A 19,308-nucleotide genomic window follows, 5' to 3' on the forward strand; every position below is an offset into this window, starting at 1 on the left:
CAGAGGATTGGGCATATAGTTCTGTAAACATCAGATTCAATTCTACAAATCAGGAATCTTGAACAAATCTTTAATCTCAGATTTGATTAACAGAATGTACCAACTATACACTGAAATGTTCCTAGTTCTACACAAGCTAAGTATTAAGAGGGTTAAGAAGTTTTTAAAAGAGGTTGTTCTTAGATCATTTACACTTCACGATACTGCTATGCAGTAATGGTGCAAACTGGGCTATTTTTAATCCATTTTATTGAGTCTGTCATTCTTTGTAGAAGTGCAGTCATGTGTGGCTATGTAACATAATTATACAAGGAAGATACTTAATCAAGTGCTCCCATGACAGACTGTAATGATTTATAGATGTAGTTTTAAAATCATTTCTTCTGCTGAATCTCAAGAGTTGCATTCAGTGTTACAAAGTGAACTTCCTTCCTTGTTCTGCTGGTAGAGTTTTCCAATACCCATCTGTACATTGCCTCTCTGGACGCCCACATCTGAGGCAATACAGGCGGGGAGTTCAGTGGGTGAGTCCATGCATTCTGAGGAACCCAGTTTCACTCTATATTCCTCACCTCTTCTAATAACGCTTGTTAGCCCACTCTTCCAAAGGTCTGCAGGCCCCTGCCAGGCTACTGCGATTCAAACTAGGTAGCAGGAGCTGTACAGATAGTACAATAGGGTTGACCCCTTCTGTTGGAGCCTAAGCACCTTAGCATCACTGACCTTGGGACTGAGTACACGAAAGCAAGATAACCTAAAAGGTCTATTTTGTCCATCCCAAGGTGACAGTCCAGAATTGTTCCTTACACTAAATGTAGAGTGCTTTGGTGTAGCTTAAATGTGTCCAGTGCTAGGGTTTCCATTTCTACTCTTGGAAAATAGTTCTACAGTCTAATAAACCTGATGCTTGAGGAATTAGTGCTAATATTTAATCTAGATTTTTCTTTGTTCAATTTCATCTTCCACACTGAGCTGTATCCCCTTGGAACACTGGGGATGTTTTCTTTCTGTTTGATACCTAAGTCTTTCACATACTATATTTAATTGCCAAACTGTGCATGTATAAAGCAACAGAGGGTCCTGTGGCACCTTTGAGACTAACAGAAGTATTGGGAGCATAAGCTTTCGTGGGTAAGAACCTCACTTCTTCAGATGTAAGAAGTGAGGTTCTTACCCACAAAAGCTTATGCTCCCAATACTTCCGTTAGTCTCAAAGATGCCACAGGACCTCCTGTTGCTTTTTACAGATTCAGACTAACACGGCTACCCCTCTGATACTTGTGCATGTATAGTTATTTCAATCTTTCCGCAGAACCCAGTTCCTCTAGCTCTATTCATGTGTTGCTCCCATCTGGATTCTTAAACATTTCTGGTGCTCAGATCTGAATGGTCTATGGGGCCTTGCTATTAGTGTATAGAAATCCTACTGGCTCTTTCTGACACTGCAAACTCATATCTAATCTACTGTCCGCTATTTCTAGCCATCCTTCCAAAATGCTGGGAAGGGAGGGTCTCCTGTTCCAATCATAGTTCCAAACCATGTGGTGAGGATAGGTACAGGGTTTCCAGTTTTAAACTATAACCTCACCCAAGCAAGAGTGTGAGATTAAATATCCAATCAAATTTGCCATTGGGGAGGGAGTGGCAGAGGCCAGTTTTTAATATAACAAGGAAAATTTTCAAATACCAATAATGAATTTTTATTCCTAAACTGAGACCATCATTTGCCTAGAAACAAACCCTTAAAACCAGGAATCCCATGTGCATCTAACTAGGAGTATTTTCTTTAGTCATTAACAAATGAGAGCTGTGTTCCGTGGTATCCTAACTTAAAGAAAGTAATTGCAAGGACTCAAGTAGTGAAAGTTTGCCTTGTGTTCTGCTCCTGTAATGAGCTCTGCAGGAGCAGTCCAGGCATTGCTCAGTGAAGGGTCAGGGCCAAGCTGTCTGTAAAGAGCCACCCTCTCTGATCAATTTCTTGGAGATAGTGCTGCTACTTAAAACAAAGTTTTCTTAAGGAGTTTTTAGAGTGGAAAATGAGACTCACTGAGATGTGCCTCAGCATTTGCTTAAATCACTATAACTTTTGGTGGAAACAGAACACTAAGCCTTATTTATAGTGTGACAATTAACCATCTCTTAATTCTAGTAATTATGATTGTGCAATTATATGATTACAAATGGATTTAATGCCAAAAATGCCTTTAAATAAAGTCAAATTTTAGTTAGTTGAAACTAGATATATTCAACACTAATAGCCTTCTAGCAGTGTAATGAATTTGCTGTTAGTCTTCTGTGCAATACCTTCATCCCTTCTGGGTGCTTTTAAGGTTTCGTATGTACTGTTTGTCTTATTTTAATATGTATTATGTTCCAATGGCTAAGTTTTAATAATTTTAAGTGTGTATATTGGCTAATGTTGGATTTGTTTCTGTACAGCATGATGGAAGATGTTTTAAAATTTTGCACTTTTTCTAGTATTTGCAAATTTGTAATCTAAATTTTTAAATGCACACTTATTTTGTACATAATGATTATTAAATTAGCTTTGTATATAACAGCTGGGGCTGGAGAAAATAAATAATAATCAGATGTGTGATTTCTTTGTGCTTTTTTCATGGTGTGGTCCAGTATTTATAACTATACCAAGAGGTTGGTGTGTTTAAGACAGGAACTACTACTAGTCTGTTGCACGTTTTATTAAGACAGGTAATAAATAATAGGCTCTGGAGGGGGAATAACAAGTGTGGGGGGGAGGAACCTAGGCTAGGCAGCATGAACCGATGTGACCTGGCCTCCTAATCTGCTAACATCAAGAAACGTTTTTTGGGGGAAGTATTCTCGTTGCCTTTAGTGGGGAAGGAATAGATCTCCCTTCAGCAAGCAAGTAAATAGGGGAGTCTTTCTGCTTCCAGGTAAGGTGCTGTCAGGAAAGGCTGGAGAACCATAAAATCTTCAAAAAGCAACAGAGGGTCCTGTGGCACCTTTAAGTATTGGGAGCATAAGCTTTCGTGGGTAAGAACCTCACTTCTTCAGATGCAAGTGAGGTTCTTACCCATGAAAGCTTATGCTCCCAATACTTCTGTTAGTCTTAAAGGTGCCACAGGACCCTCTGTTGCTTTTTACAGATTCAGACTAACACAGCTACCCCTCTAATACATAAAATCTTCAGATTTCCTTGCATGGCAAATCCTTATTTCACCAGCTAAGTGGAGAAGAGGGAGCTGCTTTCTCTCATGCCCCCACTACACAAACTACTAAATCCATACTACAGGTTGGACCTCTCTAATCCGGCACTCCCTGGTCCATCAACTTCCGTGGTCCGGCATAGGCGCTGACTCCGTGGGTGCTCCACAGCTGGAGCACCCACAGGGAAAAATCAGTGGGTGCGGAGCATCCACAGGTGCCAAGCTCCCCCCTCTGCCCCTTCCTCTTGCACGCCGGCGCCCCACACTTACCAACTCCTCCTCCCCTCCAGTGCTTGCAAAGCACCAAGAACAGCTGATTCGTGGCGTTCAAGCTCTGGGAGGGAGGGGGAGGACCTGCGGCCAGCATTGGAGCGGCCGGCTGAGCACACCCCTACTTCCCATGCCCATGGAGACCTGCTGGCACTCTGCATTGACCTCCTGTGGGTTGGCAAATTCTCTGGTTCGGCATCGGTCAGGTCCTGAGGGTGCCGGACTAGAGAGATTCAACCTGTATAAACTAGCCTCAGGAGGGTATTCTTCCCTAGTGCTGCAAGGAAATGTTTGAGATTAGTCAGTTCCTACAGAAATAAAAATAGTGAGTAATGGGTTCTTTAAATCCTGCTTTATTTACAAAATTTATTTTTTCCAGACCTGGGAGCTCCTCTTTTCACTATCTTCCTTTAGGATCTGGTGTTTCACTGCAGGAAAGGTCAGGGCTTCTGGGAGTTACTATCGGTCAGGAGGAAACTGAAATCTGTTCCAGGCTCGTGTTCAGTTGGTTTCTCACCTCTGGAACGAAGACAAGAACCATGCTGTAAACTTGGCAGTCAAAGTACAAAGGTGAACAGTCTATTTTGCTTCCTTTTACTATCAGATCTGGGTCCTGGAAGCTATGTGGAACTCTTGGGCTACCTGCTATTAGGTATTGAACCTTATGGCCTAGTCCTTTACCATTACTCCAATCCATAGTTTTTCCTCATGTGACTAAGAACTACAGGTTTAGGCTTTTAGGACTCAGTCTGACACCCATTACCATCCAATAAGTGACGACTGCTATGTCTACAGTGTAGCTGGGAGGGAGTCTCCCAGCCTGGGGAAGGCCACCACAAGCTAACGTGCTAGAAGTAGCAATGTGAACATTACAGCTTGCACTCTCAACCTGCCCGAGCTGGAATGGGCACACTGCTATTTTTAGCACCCCAGCTTGAGCTGCACTGGAGATGTACCCTATGGGATCAGGCCCTGAACTAGTAAGGCTCATATACCAGTACACACAGCTGCAACTCATTTTTGAAAGGGCACGCGGTAGCCCAGTAAGTGTGAATGGGTGCAACACCCCACAAGGGTGCAGTTACAATCATCCTTTCTGCTGTTGAAGAAAAACACAAACTTTGATTAAAAGCTAAACAGAATTGAATACCTCAAAAACAGCCTTGATCCAGTTACTCCTTGCAGGGTGGCTTTGTCTCCTTCCACTAGTAACATTGCTCCTTCGCGCAAACCCTGAATTGACAAGAAATAAAACCCTAAGCTGTCACTTGAGCTCCAAAACGAGAGATCCGAGTTAACTGGGAATTCTTAATTTAACCGTGAATTTATCACTTTGAGGATTGACAGGTTCTTGTCCCAAGACCCAGTAATATTCAAATTATTATATTGGGAATCTCGATGTGCACAGTTGCAACACTTACACTATAGGAACTCTTCTGTATTTACAAGTATTATTAATAAATTTAGCACAGTCACAAACATTAACTCAGTAAGATAGATAGCGATAATACAAAAAGTATCTCTGGTTGAGCATCTAACCACAAGTTACCTTAAGGGTTATTTTATTTCAGCTTGCTTAAAGCATTTGACTCATCTCTGGCAACCTGGTGTTTATTTTAGCTAATAGTTCTCACAGTGAAGAGTACGGTCTCAGATGGGCAATCCCCAAAATGCATTATTTGGGCACAGACAGCAATTACTGCCTATATGCTGACTCCATCACCTGTGCCTAATAAGGATGACATTTCAAAGATGATGGCACTAGGACAAAGTAGGTAAATCACAGCTAGTGTTGTGAGGATGATTTCACTTTCTACAATCAGTTCACTGTGTCTTTAAAACACGTGAAGGGGAAATAAAATGGTTCCTTGGGATCCTTCATTAGCTTTAACTACCATCATTCTCAAAGTCTAGTTTGTCAAGATTGCCATACAGCAACCAATGAAGTCTGTTAGAAACCACAACTAGGTATTTCTCAGACAGCAGGGATTGGGTATGCTGGCTAGGATGGAAAACCTCTGAATGCTGACCTCCTACACAGCAGTGTGTTGTCATGACAAGTGTTTAGTGATAAAGATGCTTTGCCCCCAGCTCTGGCCTCAGCTCCACTCCGTCCCCTATTCTGCCTCTTCCCCCGGTTCTGCCATCAGCCTAAGCTCCTCTGCTGAGCCAACTGTGCTGTAATGGAGGGGGGCATGGACAGATTCCATTACTGGTAAAAGGAGTGTGACAGGTAGAGTTTGGGCACCACTGCTCTACTCTCTGCAGCCAGAGGCAGATGGAGGCAGTGGTGCATACAGGGTCTTTCTTGCATAGAACAACAGGCTTTGAATATACAGGATGCAGATTAGAGCAACTTGAACAAGGCTGAAGCTAGCAGTGAAACGTCTCCATGGTAGAAGATGGACAGAAAAGCCTTACAATACTATGGGAAAGATTAAGACATCTAAAATTCAATACCTGATTGGAGAGGGTGCATTCATATGACTTGAGTTCTGGAGATGAGAGTTTGAGTGGGATGTATTACTCACCAGAACTGGAGGGGTGTTTGGTTCCTCATGATACTGAAGTATCCTCTCCGCACGAGTCTCCTGGAATAGCAGGATCTAGTGTGAATCTAGGTTTAAGTAATTTCTGCTATAGGAGTACTTAGAAATTAGAACCTTCTAGCTAAATATCACAAAGCACTTCAAGAAATGTTAACTTGATAATGTTTCCTAATGCTCCTACGAGGTAGGCAAGTATCATTCCCAACTGAAAAACTTCATTTGCTTGAAGATTATGGGTGTAATATTGGCCATACTGAAGTCAATGGCAAGATTCCCACTGACTTCACTGGGGCCAGGAGTTCACCCTGTATCTCAAATACTAACCTTTTGTTAAAATGTTGCAAACAAAAAAAATCTAAATTTGGGAACCCAAAAAGGTTCCACTTCAATTTATTTTAAGGTTAAGGAACTATTTGATTAAATATTGCTCTGTCCCTCATACTGCTGGAGGTAGTTCTGTAAGTAATTTCTGAATGAAGGAGATAGGAGTCTCCAGAGAAAGGGGACAAGGTTTCCACCATGAACTAGCTACATATTTCTCCTTAATAGAAATGACATTTAAAGCCCTAATCAGGTTTCCTTGGCAGAGAACTCTGCCATGTAACCACGTGCCCTTGGAGTTGTTGGTGAGCTGAGTAACAGAAATAAGCAAGCGCAAAGAAGGGATAGAAGGACACAAAGGGAAAGAAGAAAGCCAGAAGGCTTTATGAAAAGGTCAGAGGAACACAAAGGGCAGAGACAAGCATTTATATCCCACACAGCTTTGCCCCCTAGAAGTTCTGCAGAAAATTGAGCAGTAAGAAATACTAACTGTTAGCTTGCCTCTAGAGCAGCAGACAGTTTTTTTCTCCCTGCAAAACTGATTTAAGTGTACCTGTACATCCATATCTTAAAACAGACCTACATTTAAAAAGTTTGGGTCCGGGTCCTCCATTTCTCCATGGTTCTGAGATGGAGAGTATCTTTTATTGTCTCCAAGAAACTGCCTGTGTGCGGACAGATACCATCCTTGTAAATAAAAGGCTGAAGCACTTTGTATCATAGGAGCAAAATTCCCTGGAATTGTGCTCTTAGGAGTTAACTAGTTGCAAATTATAGGTGGTTTGTTCAGCTAGTACAATTTAAATTATCCTAGCTTCTTACTGAGTAGACCTAAATTCACAGCTCTGCACCTTAGTCTATGTATATGGACTCTGTATTTGATGTAATATTTTCCCCTCTGAATTCCATTTACAATCTGTGCTCACTTCAGCAATAAACCTTAATTTCTCAGATAAAGTGCCTTGGGGTGGGTGTAGTAATTTCCATATCCCTTACAGGTTCCATAAACCAGGGGTTCTTAGATGACTTTCGCTCCACCGTGACCTGAAAGTCTCAAAAGCAAACTCTTGTAGATGTGTATAGAGCCTCAAGACATTTCTAGATGGAATATCACAGTGGACCAGCAAGTTAGAAGGTCTCTGGTGAAAACTTCAAAAACAGACTCCAACGAGAGACTGCTGAGCTGGAATTGATATGCAAACTAGACACAATCAACTCAGGATTGAATAAGGACTGGGAATGGCTGAGCCATTACAAACATTGAATCTATCTCCCCTTGTAAGTATTCACACACTTCTTATCAAACTGTCTGTACTGGGCTATCTTGATTATCACTTCAAAAGTTTTTTTTCTCTTACTTAATTGGCCTCTCAGAGTTGGTAAGACAACTCCCACCTGTTTATGCTCTCTGTATGTGTGTATATATAGCTCCGCAATATTTATTCCACTCTATATGCATCCGAAGAAGTGGGCTGTAGTCCACGAAAGCTTATGCTCTAATAAATTTGGTAGTCTCTAAGGTGCCACAAGTACTCCAGTTCTTTCTCTGGTGAAAGTTTTCCTAATGCTGCAGATATCGTTATTCAAGGTTTTTTTTAAGTTTGCCCTTTAGTATTTTCCCTTGCCCACCTAAGCAGTACATGTAAGCAGTAATATTAACTGTATTAGTCATCAAAAGGCCTGAGTTAGCCATCAAAATTTGTTCCACCTCAGTAACACTGTTGCCAAGTAACCTTCCCATTCCCAAGGAAAACCTTCCAAGAGGAGGCTAGCAGTAACAAAGGTTCCTTTGCTTCATTTACATTTCAAACAACTCCAGCAGGCAGCTGCTAGACAGCAGCAAACTTTACCAGTCACAGCATATGCATATTGTACTCAGACTTTAGTGTACTAGCTCTGCAGCTGGTGGAGAGGTACTTTACTTACACCCATGTGAGTGCTGTTAACATCTGGATCTAAGTAGTGGGGGTTGATGTTAAAAGGAACCAATCCAAGGGCCTGCAGAGAAGGTGGGTACACGATTGGCATGTCATTGGTTGTGTTGATGCTGATAGTAGCTACGTTAGTTCCTGCACTGGACCCCATGTATGGAATTCCATCCTGGAAGATAAAGCAGCACTGTAATAGGAAAGGTTATTGCTGCAAGAAACTTAGTTCTTGATGCCAGAGATGAGACTGATGCCTTTTGAAACTGTCGGAGAGAAGGGATGTAAAAAAATTGGTGAAGTCAAACTCCCCAACTATAATATCTTTAATGCTAGATGGGGGAAGTTGAGGTGAAGTAACTGCCTCAAAATTACATACTCTGAGGCAGAGCTGAAACTGAATCCAGATAAACTCAATCCTGTGCCTTAACGTGTCAAACTCTGTAGGGAAATGATAGTGCACATGTTCTGACAATACTCACTGGTGAGAAAACATGCGTCTTCTTTTAGACAACATTATGCTTATGTTGTTTCAGGGTTATTTACCAAGCATGTCTCGGGGTTGTTTCTGTTGGCAGCACAGCAAGTGTCTGCCTGTTATATTTTTATGAATTCATTTTCATCCTGTTCAAAATAGCCTAAACTTTTGGTGCCGCTGGTGCTTTTGGAGGCTAAGACCTTTTTGCCCCAAGACTTCTAACCCTAAACACAGGTAAGGGCCAAATCCTCTGGTGGTGTAAATCAGTGAAGTTCCAGTGAAGTCCGTGGAGATGCATCAATCTAAACAACCTGTGAGCTGAGTGCTGCAATCCTAACCATACCATCTGAAGTTAATATTGTTATAATGCAAGTACAGAATTTGAGATACGTTCATTATTGAAGGGCTCTGCTGGAAAAATGTTTCATGCTGGTTTGAATGGAGAGACACGTGGTTACTGTGTATTGGTTTTTAAATCACTACTTTACTTAGGACCATATCTTTGAAAGTATATAAGCTCCCAATCAGACTGATTTCAAATGGGAGTTAGGCACCTAAATACCTTTACAAATCTGGCCTTTGATTCACAGAAATAGGTGTACAAAATTGCTGAGAACGTCAAGGTTTTCACAACTAAAGCCTGGTTCTCCTTTTGATAGTCAGAGTGCTGAATTCCTGCCTAGATAGCAGTAAAAAGCTCTTTTCAAAAGGCCACATCTTTCAGTTTCTTACAGTTCCAGTCAGCTTTGTCACATCAACAGCATCTAGTTTGGGGTGTTGATTCATCCCTTCCCTTTGAAAGTGTCATCAAGAAGACAGGCCAGCAGCTGGGTCTCACATTCCCCCGAATGCCAATTTTGAGTTTGTGCTGGCTCCCAACTGGCTCCTCAGTTCCTCTAGACTCCAAGACAAGAGGGAACAACGCCACCCTCCTCTTCACATTTGGGAAGAGCAATGTCCAAGTTTTCTTATCAATACTACTGCTCTGCATGGACAGAATATCTGTACTCCACCCGGGAAGGAAAGAATTGAGTTCATTTGTGCCCAGAGATGTTAGCTAATGTGGGCTAAGTGTGCCACCCAAGATAGGTTACCAAAAGTACCAGCAAGGGGAGGGTGCCAATAATTCAGGGAAGAGTCAAGCTACCAACTTCACGCTGCAGTGAAGTAGCTCTGAAAGTAAAAAGGAATAGTTCAAGGGAGCTTATGCCACCAGACCAATGCAAGGCACGGAGAACGTTAGACCTTTTAAAACAGCTCCTTGTTCTAACAAGGACCTGGTGTGGGGTGTCAGGAATTTTCTTAACAGCAAGAGCTTGGTGTAGGAAGCATTCTGATGAGGCTATTTGGATCAACATAATACCATAGCTCATATCTGCCATCAGCTAGGCTCCATCTGTGTGGACTGCAGTAAACCACCCCACATAGTGTGGAAATCTGTAACTTCTTCCTGCATGTCTTCAGTAGAGATGTTAAGTGTACCTCAAATGTACTAGAAGCTGTGCAGCATCAGATCAATTGACTGATCCAAGTGATTTGCTAGGTAGCTATTTTTGCTGGGTTGAAAGCAGTTGCTCAATTACTCTCAGCCACATCATTAATATGGACCAAGTCAGTGGTATTTGATAAGAGCTCTTTTGATAAAAGCCCTCTTTTCAATTTGGTAGCTCCTTCAGGCCTTACTTTTTGTAACTTTTATTACACCTAAGGATAAAATCTTCTGCAATGGTATGTGCCATACACTGTTGTGCAATTTGTAGAGCCAGCTGAAGGAGGTTAGTGTTGACACTGCCAAGCTAACTCCTCATCATCTTCCATATGCATCACAATATCTAGATTGGCTGAACATCAAGGGTAGCAAGGTGTTGCAGTCCACCTTCCAATTTCTAACTGTGCCTCTCCACCACCACGTTTGACAGTCTGCATTGCTGTCCCACCGTCATACTGTGAAGAGTGGGCTTAGCTAAACTTATGCAGTGTGGCAGCCACTCCGGCCATTTCAATCAGCAGCCGTTTAAACCTAATCCAAGATTAGCGTCCCAGGTTGCAAACAAGTGGATGTAAGGGAGACGTTTCTACTGCCTTCTTGTGGCATCCCCTGTGAGTAGCATAAAGCAAAATGAAAGTAGACAAAATGCAGAACGTAGGCACGTTGCCAACTGTCCTTTTCAACCCTGATTCATCTTTCTGAGTTGTCCTTATGACTCTCAAAACCAAAATGGAGAACCACCAAAGACATATGCACCAGCCCCATAAGGCTCAGAAATACTCTTGCCAATTATGGCCAACACTCCTGATATTCCAGTTTAGTGACATCTCAGCATGGGCTATGTACATGGGTAGAATCTTAGGACTGGAAGGGACCTCAAGAGGTCATCTAGTTCAGTCCCCTGCACTCAAGGCAGGACTAAGTACTATCTAAACCAGGTGTGGCCAAACTATGGCTCATGAGCCGCATGCAGCTCTTGCAGTTAGAGTGCAGCTCATGGAGGCCCCCCCACACACACACACCCATTCTCCACCTACCAGACTTGGCAGGGGGTGGGGGAGAAGCTTGGGGCTTCTGACCTCCAGCAGGGTGGTGGGACTAGGTACTTCTGCCTTGCAGGGATGGGAGGGTCTAAGGGCTTTAGCCCCGCAGAGGGTGTCAAGGCAGAAGTCACACAGCCCGGCAGGTGCCGGCCCGTGAGGGAGATTCTGCATGTCTTGCGGCTCTCGAACTTCTGAAGACTGTATGTGGCTCAGAGGGTCAGTAAGTTTGGCCACTCTTGATCTAAACCATTCCTGACAGGTGTTTGTCTAACCTGCTCTTAAAAAATTTCCAGTGATGGAGATTCCACAACCTCCCTAGGCAATTTTTTCCAGTGCTTAACCACCCTGACGGGAAGTTTTTCCTAATGTCCAACCTAAACCACCCTTGCCGCAAGTTAAGCTTGTTGCTTCTTTTCCTATCCTCAGAGGTTAAAGAGAACAATTTTTCACCTGTCTCCTTGTAACAACCTTTTATATACTTGAAAATGTTATATCCCCCCTCAATCTTCTCTTCTCCAGACTAAACAATCCCAATTTTTTCAATTTTCCCTCATTGGTTCTGGCAACTTGCTGCATACTCACATACTGCATCCGTCTAATATGAGTAACTAGTTGGGTACAACAGGGCCTGCCTCAGTAGTATCTCCTTGTGGCCCAAAGAGGCACTACTCACCCTGTTGCAGGGTCTCTGACAGCCAGCTGCTGCCTTTCACAGGGGCTAGGGCCATGGCGCTTTGGCCCTCTCGCTAAGGCACACTTGAGTCCCGCCTCTTATGGGGTATTAAAATCCAAAAATAAAGGAATACCATAAACTCAAAACCATGGTTGTCAGCCGGACCCAGCCCTTCTACTCAGGGCTTGTCTTCATGCAGCCAGTCCTTTTAGTCAGTTGGTCTTCCTGGGCCTGGTCAACCCATCCAGGCAGTGTTTGAGAAATCTTGCATTACAAAGACTAATCTGAAGTCAGAGATGAAACACTTATGTTACTTCATGGGAGAAGAGTTCCTTGATGTTCTTCTTCTGTTGCTGAGACGCCGAAGTCCATGCACCCAAGCGAGCTGGAGGACTTGGGGGATTGGTACTAAGATACAGAGTCTCACTTCTGGGGCACTGGCTTGAATCTAAAGTACATGCAGCTGGCACCTACTCTACACTATATGTGGGCTTGGCAGAAGTCAGTTTTTATTTTTAATCATTTCTATAGATATAAATTTTAAGCATTTTCAATTTAAATGTTCAGTTGCACAAAATTATGGGTTTTGAGTATTTTTCAATTTTTATCTATTTACATTTTCATAGTTGCAGGAGATTACAGAGGGGTCAGAAAATATTTAATGACAGACGTTGCAATTCAAAAAGTTAAAGCTTTATAACCATTAAACACAGTATCATCATGTCAAAAATGTACAAAATAAACAACCTTAAATCACACAAACAAGTTCTCAAGCATTTCTTACTTTGCATATCTGTACATTTTGATGATTAATTTTTTGTTGGTTTATGTGTGTATTATGAAATGGATGTTTATTGATAAAGCTAATCCTTCTAAGTCAAATTACATGTGAAAGGAGTGGTTGTTTCAATTGTGTTTATAATGGACAAGATGGATACCTGACCTTTAAGTGTCTCTCTCCTGCTATCTGTACCCTGAGCCAGTCCATCTCTTCTTTCTACCCACATGAGTTTCTTAAAGGAGAGATCATAGGCACCAACTTTCTCGGCGCCGGTGGGTGTCCATGCCCCTGGCACCACCCCATCCCTGCCCCCATTCCAACCCCATCCCCAAAGTCCCTGCCCTAACTCCGCCCCCATTGGATCCCTGCCCCGGCCTCACCTCTTCCTCCAGCATGTCATGTTCCCCCTCCGCCCCGCGAATCAGCTGTATCACTGCGCAAGCGCTGGGAGGGAGGGGGAGAAGTAGGACGCGGCAGCCCGCACAGGAGAGGAGGCGGAGGCAAGCTGGAGCAGGGGACCAGGGCGGGGCCACGGGGAGCTGCCAGTGGGTACTAAGTACCCACCAATTTTTTTCCGTGGGTGCTCCAGACCCAGAGCACCCACGGAGTCGGCGCCTATGGGAGAGATAATGGTTGATTTAACTCAAGTATGGGGATAGTGTTTTTTCCTTGGGAGAAACATATAGCAGCTATTACTAGATTACAGCATGAATTACTAAATTTTGTTGAGTGGCCATGAGACTGCAGTTGAAGATATGGACATCAATAAAATGTAAGGCCACAAGGGATCATTATGATCATTAGTCTGGCTGCTTGTATAACACAGGACATAACATTTCACCCAGTAATTCCTGCATAAAGCCTCAAGGGTTGAACCATAGTATTCTGAAGTGTAGCAACCATATATAAGCAATTAAAAAAGCTTCTCCAAACACTAAGGAATACAAGCTGAACAATATCCATCCATGCCCTTTGTAATTTAGTTTGTGAATCATTTAGGTTACCTCAAGAACTCTTTTCCTGATCTCCTGGAGCAGACTGTTGTCATAAAGAGCTTTCAAGAGCCGAAATGTGTTTCCACCACCTGCAGGAAAACAGTGTAGCTCTGCCTTATTTCAGACTAAGAACTGCCAGATTAGAAGACCCCAATGGGCCATCTAGTTGGTATCCTGCCTACAGCAGTAGGTAAAGCCAGCTGCTTCAAAGAAATACTGACCTCAGATGAGGATCAGTTTATGCCCTAGAGAATCTCGGTCACATTTACCCCAGCTAATGTAATTGAAGATACCAGTCTAATATGCACGAGTAAAGTTTTTAAATTATTAGTCTCCACACAATCCTATACTATAGCGATGTGATCTCATTCCAGTTTTTAGGAAGATTTGATGTCTGAGAAAGAATGGATGAATCCAAAACTCAATCTTCTGTTTATTCAAACTACAGATGATAATTCCTTCCTACGCTGACACAGAATTTAGAGAAGGCGGCAAGAATCGGATCTAACTGGTAGGAACTTGACAATCTGAGAAGTGTCTTTATTAACGCTTGGTGAATTTAGCAGGCTCAGTGCTGTGACTACAACTAGATTCCCTACTGGCAAATTGATTCCAAAGCAGCAACTGCACTTACTCCTCTGGACCGTCATCATTAGAAGAAGTTTATTAATGTCTGTACAAGAAACAGACTCGACCCTCTTAGTCAAGGTTCATGCTTTGACTACACATTGTGCACTTTTGGAGAGCAAGAACATTTTCGGAAGCGTTTACAAATAAATTGAAAACTAGGTCTGGTAGCCTGATCCATAGATTACGTATTAATTATATTGATTAATTATATTAAGAATCCTCAGTTAACACTTTGAGGATAGACAGGTTCTTGTCCCAAGCTCAGGCCCAGTATTATTCAGATTATTATATGGTTGAGAACTCTTCTATATTTACAAATAGTTTATTAATACATTTAGCACAGTCAAACCCTCCAACTCAGTAACGTAGATAGAGATAATACAGAAAGTACATCTGAGTATCCATGCTTACTGCATCCCTTGCAGAACAACCTGAAATGTTAGCCGTTATCTTCCTCCTCATCACCAGTGGCCATCATTCTGGCACATCCCCGGGGCAGTGGGAGAGAGATGTAGCCCACAGGCTGGGAGGTAACTTTTACAATAGGTTACGCTGACATCATTGTGTCTAATGTATATTCAGTAGGGGTTTCTCCACTCTTCCTTATTTGTATTTCCTCATCCCTACTAATGTTGAGGTGTCCTTCTTATATAAAAGTTAGTATATTAACCATTTCAATTTATTATCATATGTGTCAATTCGTTGCCATGGCACTCTTGTGGTTGGATGTTCTTTCCAAAGCTTTCCAAAAGATAGTGTTTAGCTCATGTTTCTGTGGGTGGCTGATGTCAATATTGACAAAATTCTCCTTACAGTCTTTCCAGTTCCCCAAAATTTAGGGGTTACTCTCGGATCGTTTATCTGTGCCAAAGTTCATAGGCCTCAAGCCTCAGCTAACTGTTGAAGCCAATGTCTTAAAGGATACAAGCCTGTCAGTTTGCTGTATTAGTGCTGAATATAATAAAGGCAAGGCAGAGAATATAATAAAGGCAAGCTAGTCTTATGGGCTACAGTCTAAAGTTATGCTCAGCAATGGTTGGTGTAGACAGATACAGTACCTGAACGCCAGAAGAATTCAAGTCACATTATTATTTCTGCCTCCATCAAATGGGGAAACAGCCTGGATTCTCTTGGTTTTTTTAAATCAATATTGATTAATGGAAATATCCTATCTCCTACAACCGGAAGGGACCCAGAAAGGTCATTGAGTCCAGCCCCCTGCCTTCACTAGCAGTGGCCAAGTACTGATTTTTGCCCCAGATCCCTAAGTGGCCCCCTCAAGGATTGAGCTCACAACCCTGGGTTTAGCAGGCCAATGCTCAAACCACTGAGCTATCCCTCCCCCGCCAAGGTTCTGTTACTAACCTTTTTTGTTCTGCCTTTGCCTCAAGTGTATTTTTAGTTTAGATGTCAAATCCAAGCCATGACAGTGTAGTATGTTGTTAGGAGGGCCAATCAGAGTTTAGACCTAAATTATAGGGGTTTCTCAATATAATTGATTCTCTTTAAAATTGAGAGATCCTGAGACAGACATCAAACCCTTATAGAATTTTTGTATTCCCAACATTTCAGCATTCCACTAGTGAATGAGACCCTGAAACAGATGTCAGTTTTCATTGTTCAGATGCAATATGATACACAACAGTATAAACAGTGAAATGTCTAAGTCTCTGCAAGATCAGGTCTTAACATGTAGCCCCCACCCCAATATACACTCCTAATCTTAACTAGAAAGGGAACTCCTAATTGCCACTGTGAACTAGAAATGTTTTCTTATCTGAGTTGTTTTTAATGACCAGCCCTCTTGGACAGAATCAAGTCCTTCAGTCCCGTTTCTCCTATATAAGTGTTGTGTGAGACTGCACTAATTTTTCCATGTTCTACTTAAGGGGGGAAAAGGTCCAAAAACTAACACTTACCAATAAATATTGCTTCAGATTTCCTTACAGCTGCTACAGGATCTGAAGATTCATGAATACTGTCTAACCCATATCCTATAAGAAAACATTTGTTTATCTACCTTTGCCATTTCTATTTAAATAAAGATATGAGATAAGTCGCACCTATTTTCCAAAACCCCTTACAAGAAGCTACTAAGGAAACATAGCAGCCAGAGGTTGAGATGCAAAGTACTGTCATACAGTACAAGCTGGCTAGGAGACAGAAGATAGGAGGAGAAGGTCAATTTCAGGGTGGCAAAAGGTTAAGAGGTATGTGCACCACAGGATTATTATAGCAATGGTGGTGTTAATTAGATTTATGGGTGAACTGGAAAAAGAGATTAAAAGGAAGCTGGCAAAGTTTAAAGATGAATAGGCAAAACTATTCATGCTAAGCAGGATGAGGGAGAATGTGGAAATTACTAGAGAGCCCTAACAGACACAGGATTGGCCAATACAGTGCAAAATGCAAGGCAAGGAATAATTTGCACTATTCAGACAAACACACAAAGGAATGAATAAATGAACTATTCATATTACATTGTTGAGGTTTCGGTTATCTGGAGCCACACAGGAAAGTGGCCTGTTAGGTGTCATTGTGGACAGTTCAAAGATAACATCTGCTGTTATCTGTTGAGGGGGGATTTTGTTTTATTTTTGAAGAGCAGAATTGTTTAACTAGATCTTGTACACCAGTTAGACAGATATAGAAGTCATGCAACAGCCTCTATTCCTTGATACTGGCCACTTGAAAAAACTAGCATGTCTATTCACCAGAAAAAACCCACAGAACTAAAGTTCATGCAAAATATTTTAATAAGTCACCATGTTGATTTCCCCCTACAGAAACTCCAGGTCCATAAGCAGGATGCTGTCTTACCTAAACTTTCAAACTTCTCTCTTGCGGTCTTGGCATAGGCATCTCGATCATGAAGAGCGTAGGGAATAAACAAAACTCTCTTCACCTTCCTAGGAAAGACAGATAACATGATCACAACTTGGGCAAACAGTTTGGGCTTCATCAGCTTTGTTATATGGGCGTAACTAGTTGTAACAGCAGATCCAAAGTTTAACCTACTTGGTTTCTCTCTCTCTCCACTACCCCCATTTAAACTTTCCTTGTGACCTAACAAGTTGGAGTTAAATGCAGAGATCACAAGTGGTGATGAAAGCTTCGTATTGCTGAGTGGACATAAAGTTGCATGCTAACGGGGTGAAAGGGAAGGGCTGCTTTTCCTGATACAACCAAGAAGAGGTTTTAAGAAGGCCTAAGATAAAGTAGCCTTCCTCTTCCTTCCTTTTATTTTAAAAAAGAAACTGTTTGCTTTTCCTACTTTTCCATCCACAACATCTGATTTCCAAAGACTTGAACGTCACCAAACCTTCAGTGACAATGCTGATAATGACTACCAACAATCTTTTTAAAATGAATAAAGTTCAGGCTATGACTAACTTATGCCTGCTGTGTGACACTCCCATTTTATCGGCCTGTGTTCAGCCCTACGAATTTCGCTGAAAACTAAACACTGCAGCATTGTTTCTCAGCATACCAGTCTCTTGTCCCATTCTACATATGTCCCTAGAAGGGCCCCAGTCCCAATGCAACACCATTGTCTATACCAGGAATCCAGCTGTGCCTCATGGTCCAGGCAGCCCTTTCACCTGGTGCGCTAGCCTCCCCGCCCCATACTCTCACACACACACTCTACAGCACATTGTTTGATATGTCTGCTTAAAATGTAACCACTATGTTCTCTTCGCTAGAGCATCCAAGACTGAGCTACACCATTATGAAGTGCACGGGACAGCACACCTCGTCAGTGCTTAGCAGACTGAGACAGGTGGCTGCCATGAGTTTACACCCTAACACTACCCAAGGGATCTGGGCAACCCCATTCCCATTTAAATGATCGGGAACTGGGCACCCAAGCACCAGCGGCAGCTTTGAAAAGCGCCAGCGTTGGTGTACAACTGGAAGGTGCTGCTGGTTGTCTGGGCACAGTGCTAAAGAGGAGGCAGCACTGGAAGCCCTGCCCGGGGGTCTCGCGGGAGGGAGGCACTGCAGAGTAGGCACAGACTCTCCACTTGGGCCGCTGGCCCAGGCCAGCACACGCGCCTCCCTCCAGCTCTTGGTGGGCATCAGCAGGCGCCGCGCCCAAAGACGAGGACAGCACTTGGGGGCACAAGCTGCTCCCTGGCTCTGCACACGCCAGAGGTGCTAGCCCAGTGGGGCAGCAGAGTCTGGCTGAAGGCTTGTCCGGGCAGTGCCCTGGCACAACGAGTCACGAGAGCAGAACCGCCGCCTAGGGGGTGACCAGATGTCCCGATTTTATAGGGACAGTCCCGATTTTTGGGTCTTTTTCTTATATAGGCTCCTATTACCCCCCACCCCCATCCCGATTTTTCACACTTGCTGTCTGGTCACCCTAGCAGCCTCTCCGGGCCGGGTCGGGGGGCGCTGGCACCTACTGCCCGAAGAAGCTCCTGACTTGCTGCTCGCAGTGGCCCAGGTACCCTCCGCCGCGCAGGGTGGAGTTGGACACCAGCAGCAGCCGCCGCGGGGGCCCCATCAGCGCAGGCGGGTGGGAAGCGCCGCTGAGCAGGGCGGAAGCCAGCGCGCGGCCCCGCCCCTGACCTCGGCCCCGCCCCTCGGAGCTCTGCAGCTCTCAGCGGCGCCGAGGCCGGCCCGGGCTGCTGCGGGGAGGGGCCTGGAGGGAACCCGGGGGCACCACGCCGGGCTCGATTGCTCTGGTCTGTTCGGCCAGGCCGCCTAGTTGCCAATCGACCTGTGCGGGGACGTGGAGAGCCCCTGGAGCAGCGCGCACGGCCTGGGCCATGCTGGACTTCGCGATCTTCGCCGTTACCTTCCTGCTCATCCTGGTGGGGGCCGTGCTCTACCTGTACCCGGTAACTGCCACGGGGGGGGCGCGCTCTACCTGTACCCGGTAACTGCCACGGGGGGGGCGGGGCGCGCTCTACCCGGACCCGATAACTGCCACGGGGGGCGGGGCGCGCTCTACCTGTAC

The 19,308-nt window shown here is 43.7% G+C and overlaps 2 protein-coding genes across 4 annotated transcripts in view; one reads left to right on the forward strand and one right to left on the reverse strand.

Moving 5' to 3' along the window:
- Positions 1–3,795: 3,795 nt before the first annotated feature.
- Positions 3,796–18,954, reverse strand: LOC117884767 (alpha-aspartyl dipeptidase-like). Its single transcript, XM_034785530.1, has 8 exons — positions 18,752–18,954; positions 17,163–17,251; positions 16,262–16,336; positions 13,722–13,801; positions 8,255–8,428; positions 5,990–6,049; positions 4,609–4,691; positions 3,796–3,977 (listed from the first exon to the last, which is right to left on the reverse strand). Exons 1-8 carry the CDS (start codon positions 18,850–18,852, stop codon positions 3,899–3,901), a joined length of 741 nt encoding a protein of 246 aa, XP_034641421.1. The 5' UTR covers positions 18,853–18,954; the 3' UTR covers positions 3,796–3,898.
- A 52-nt stretch (positions 18,955–19,006) lies between these two features.
- Positions 19,007–19,308, forward strand: part of LOC117884766 (cytochrome P450 20A1) — a 21,603-nt gene continuing 21,301 nt past the window's right edge. For 2 of the 3 annotated variants that reach the window (XM_034785525.1, XM_034785527.1), the window contains exon 1: positions 19,007–19,189. In XM_034785525.1, coding sequence (XP_034641416.1) covers positions 19,118–19,189 — 72 coding nt within the window. In that variant the 5' untranslated portion in view covers positions 19,007–19,117. The remainder of the gene's footprint in view (positions 19,190–19,308) is intronic. The other variant, XM_034785526.1, reaches the window with a different exon arrangement.

This window comes from Trachemys scripta, chromosome 11, assembly GCF_013100865.1.
Source record: "Trachemys scripta elegans isolate TJP31775 chromosome 11, CAS_Tse_1.0, whole genome shotgun sequence".
Lineage (NCBI taxonomy): Eukaryota > Metazoa > Chordata > Testudines > Emydidae > Trachemys > Trachemys scripta.

Bases quoted from the DNA above. Each gene is read 5' to 3' on its own strand.
- LOC117884767 (XM_034785530.1), bottom strand. From the start codon at position 18,852: ATGGGGCCCCCGCGGCGGCTGCTGCTGGTGTCCAACTCCACCCTGCGC. The intron at 6,050-8,254 runs GTAAGTAAAGTA...CTGCTATTCCAG, and splicing joins TTAACAGCACTCACATGGGT to GAGACTCGTGCGGAGAGGAT. The intron at 4,692-5,989 runs GTGAGTAATACA...TTGTCAATTCAG, and splicing joins CAAACACCCCTCCAGTTCTG to GGTTTGCGCGAAGGAGCAAT.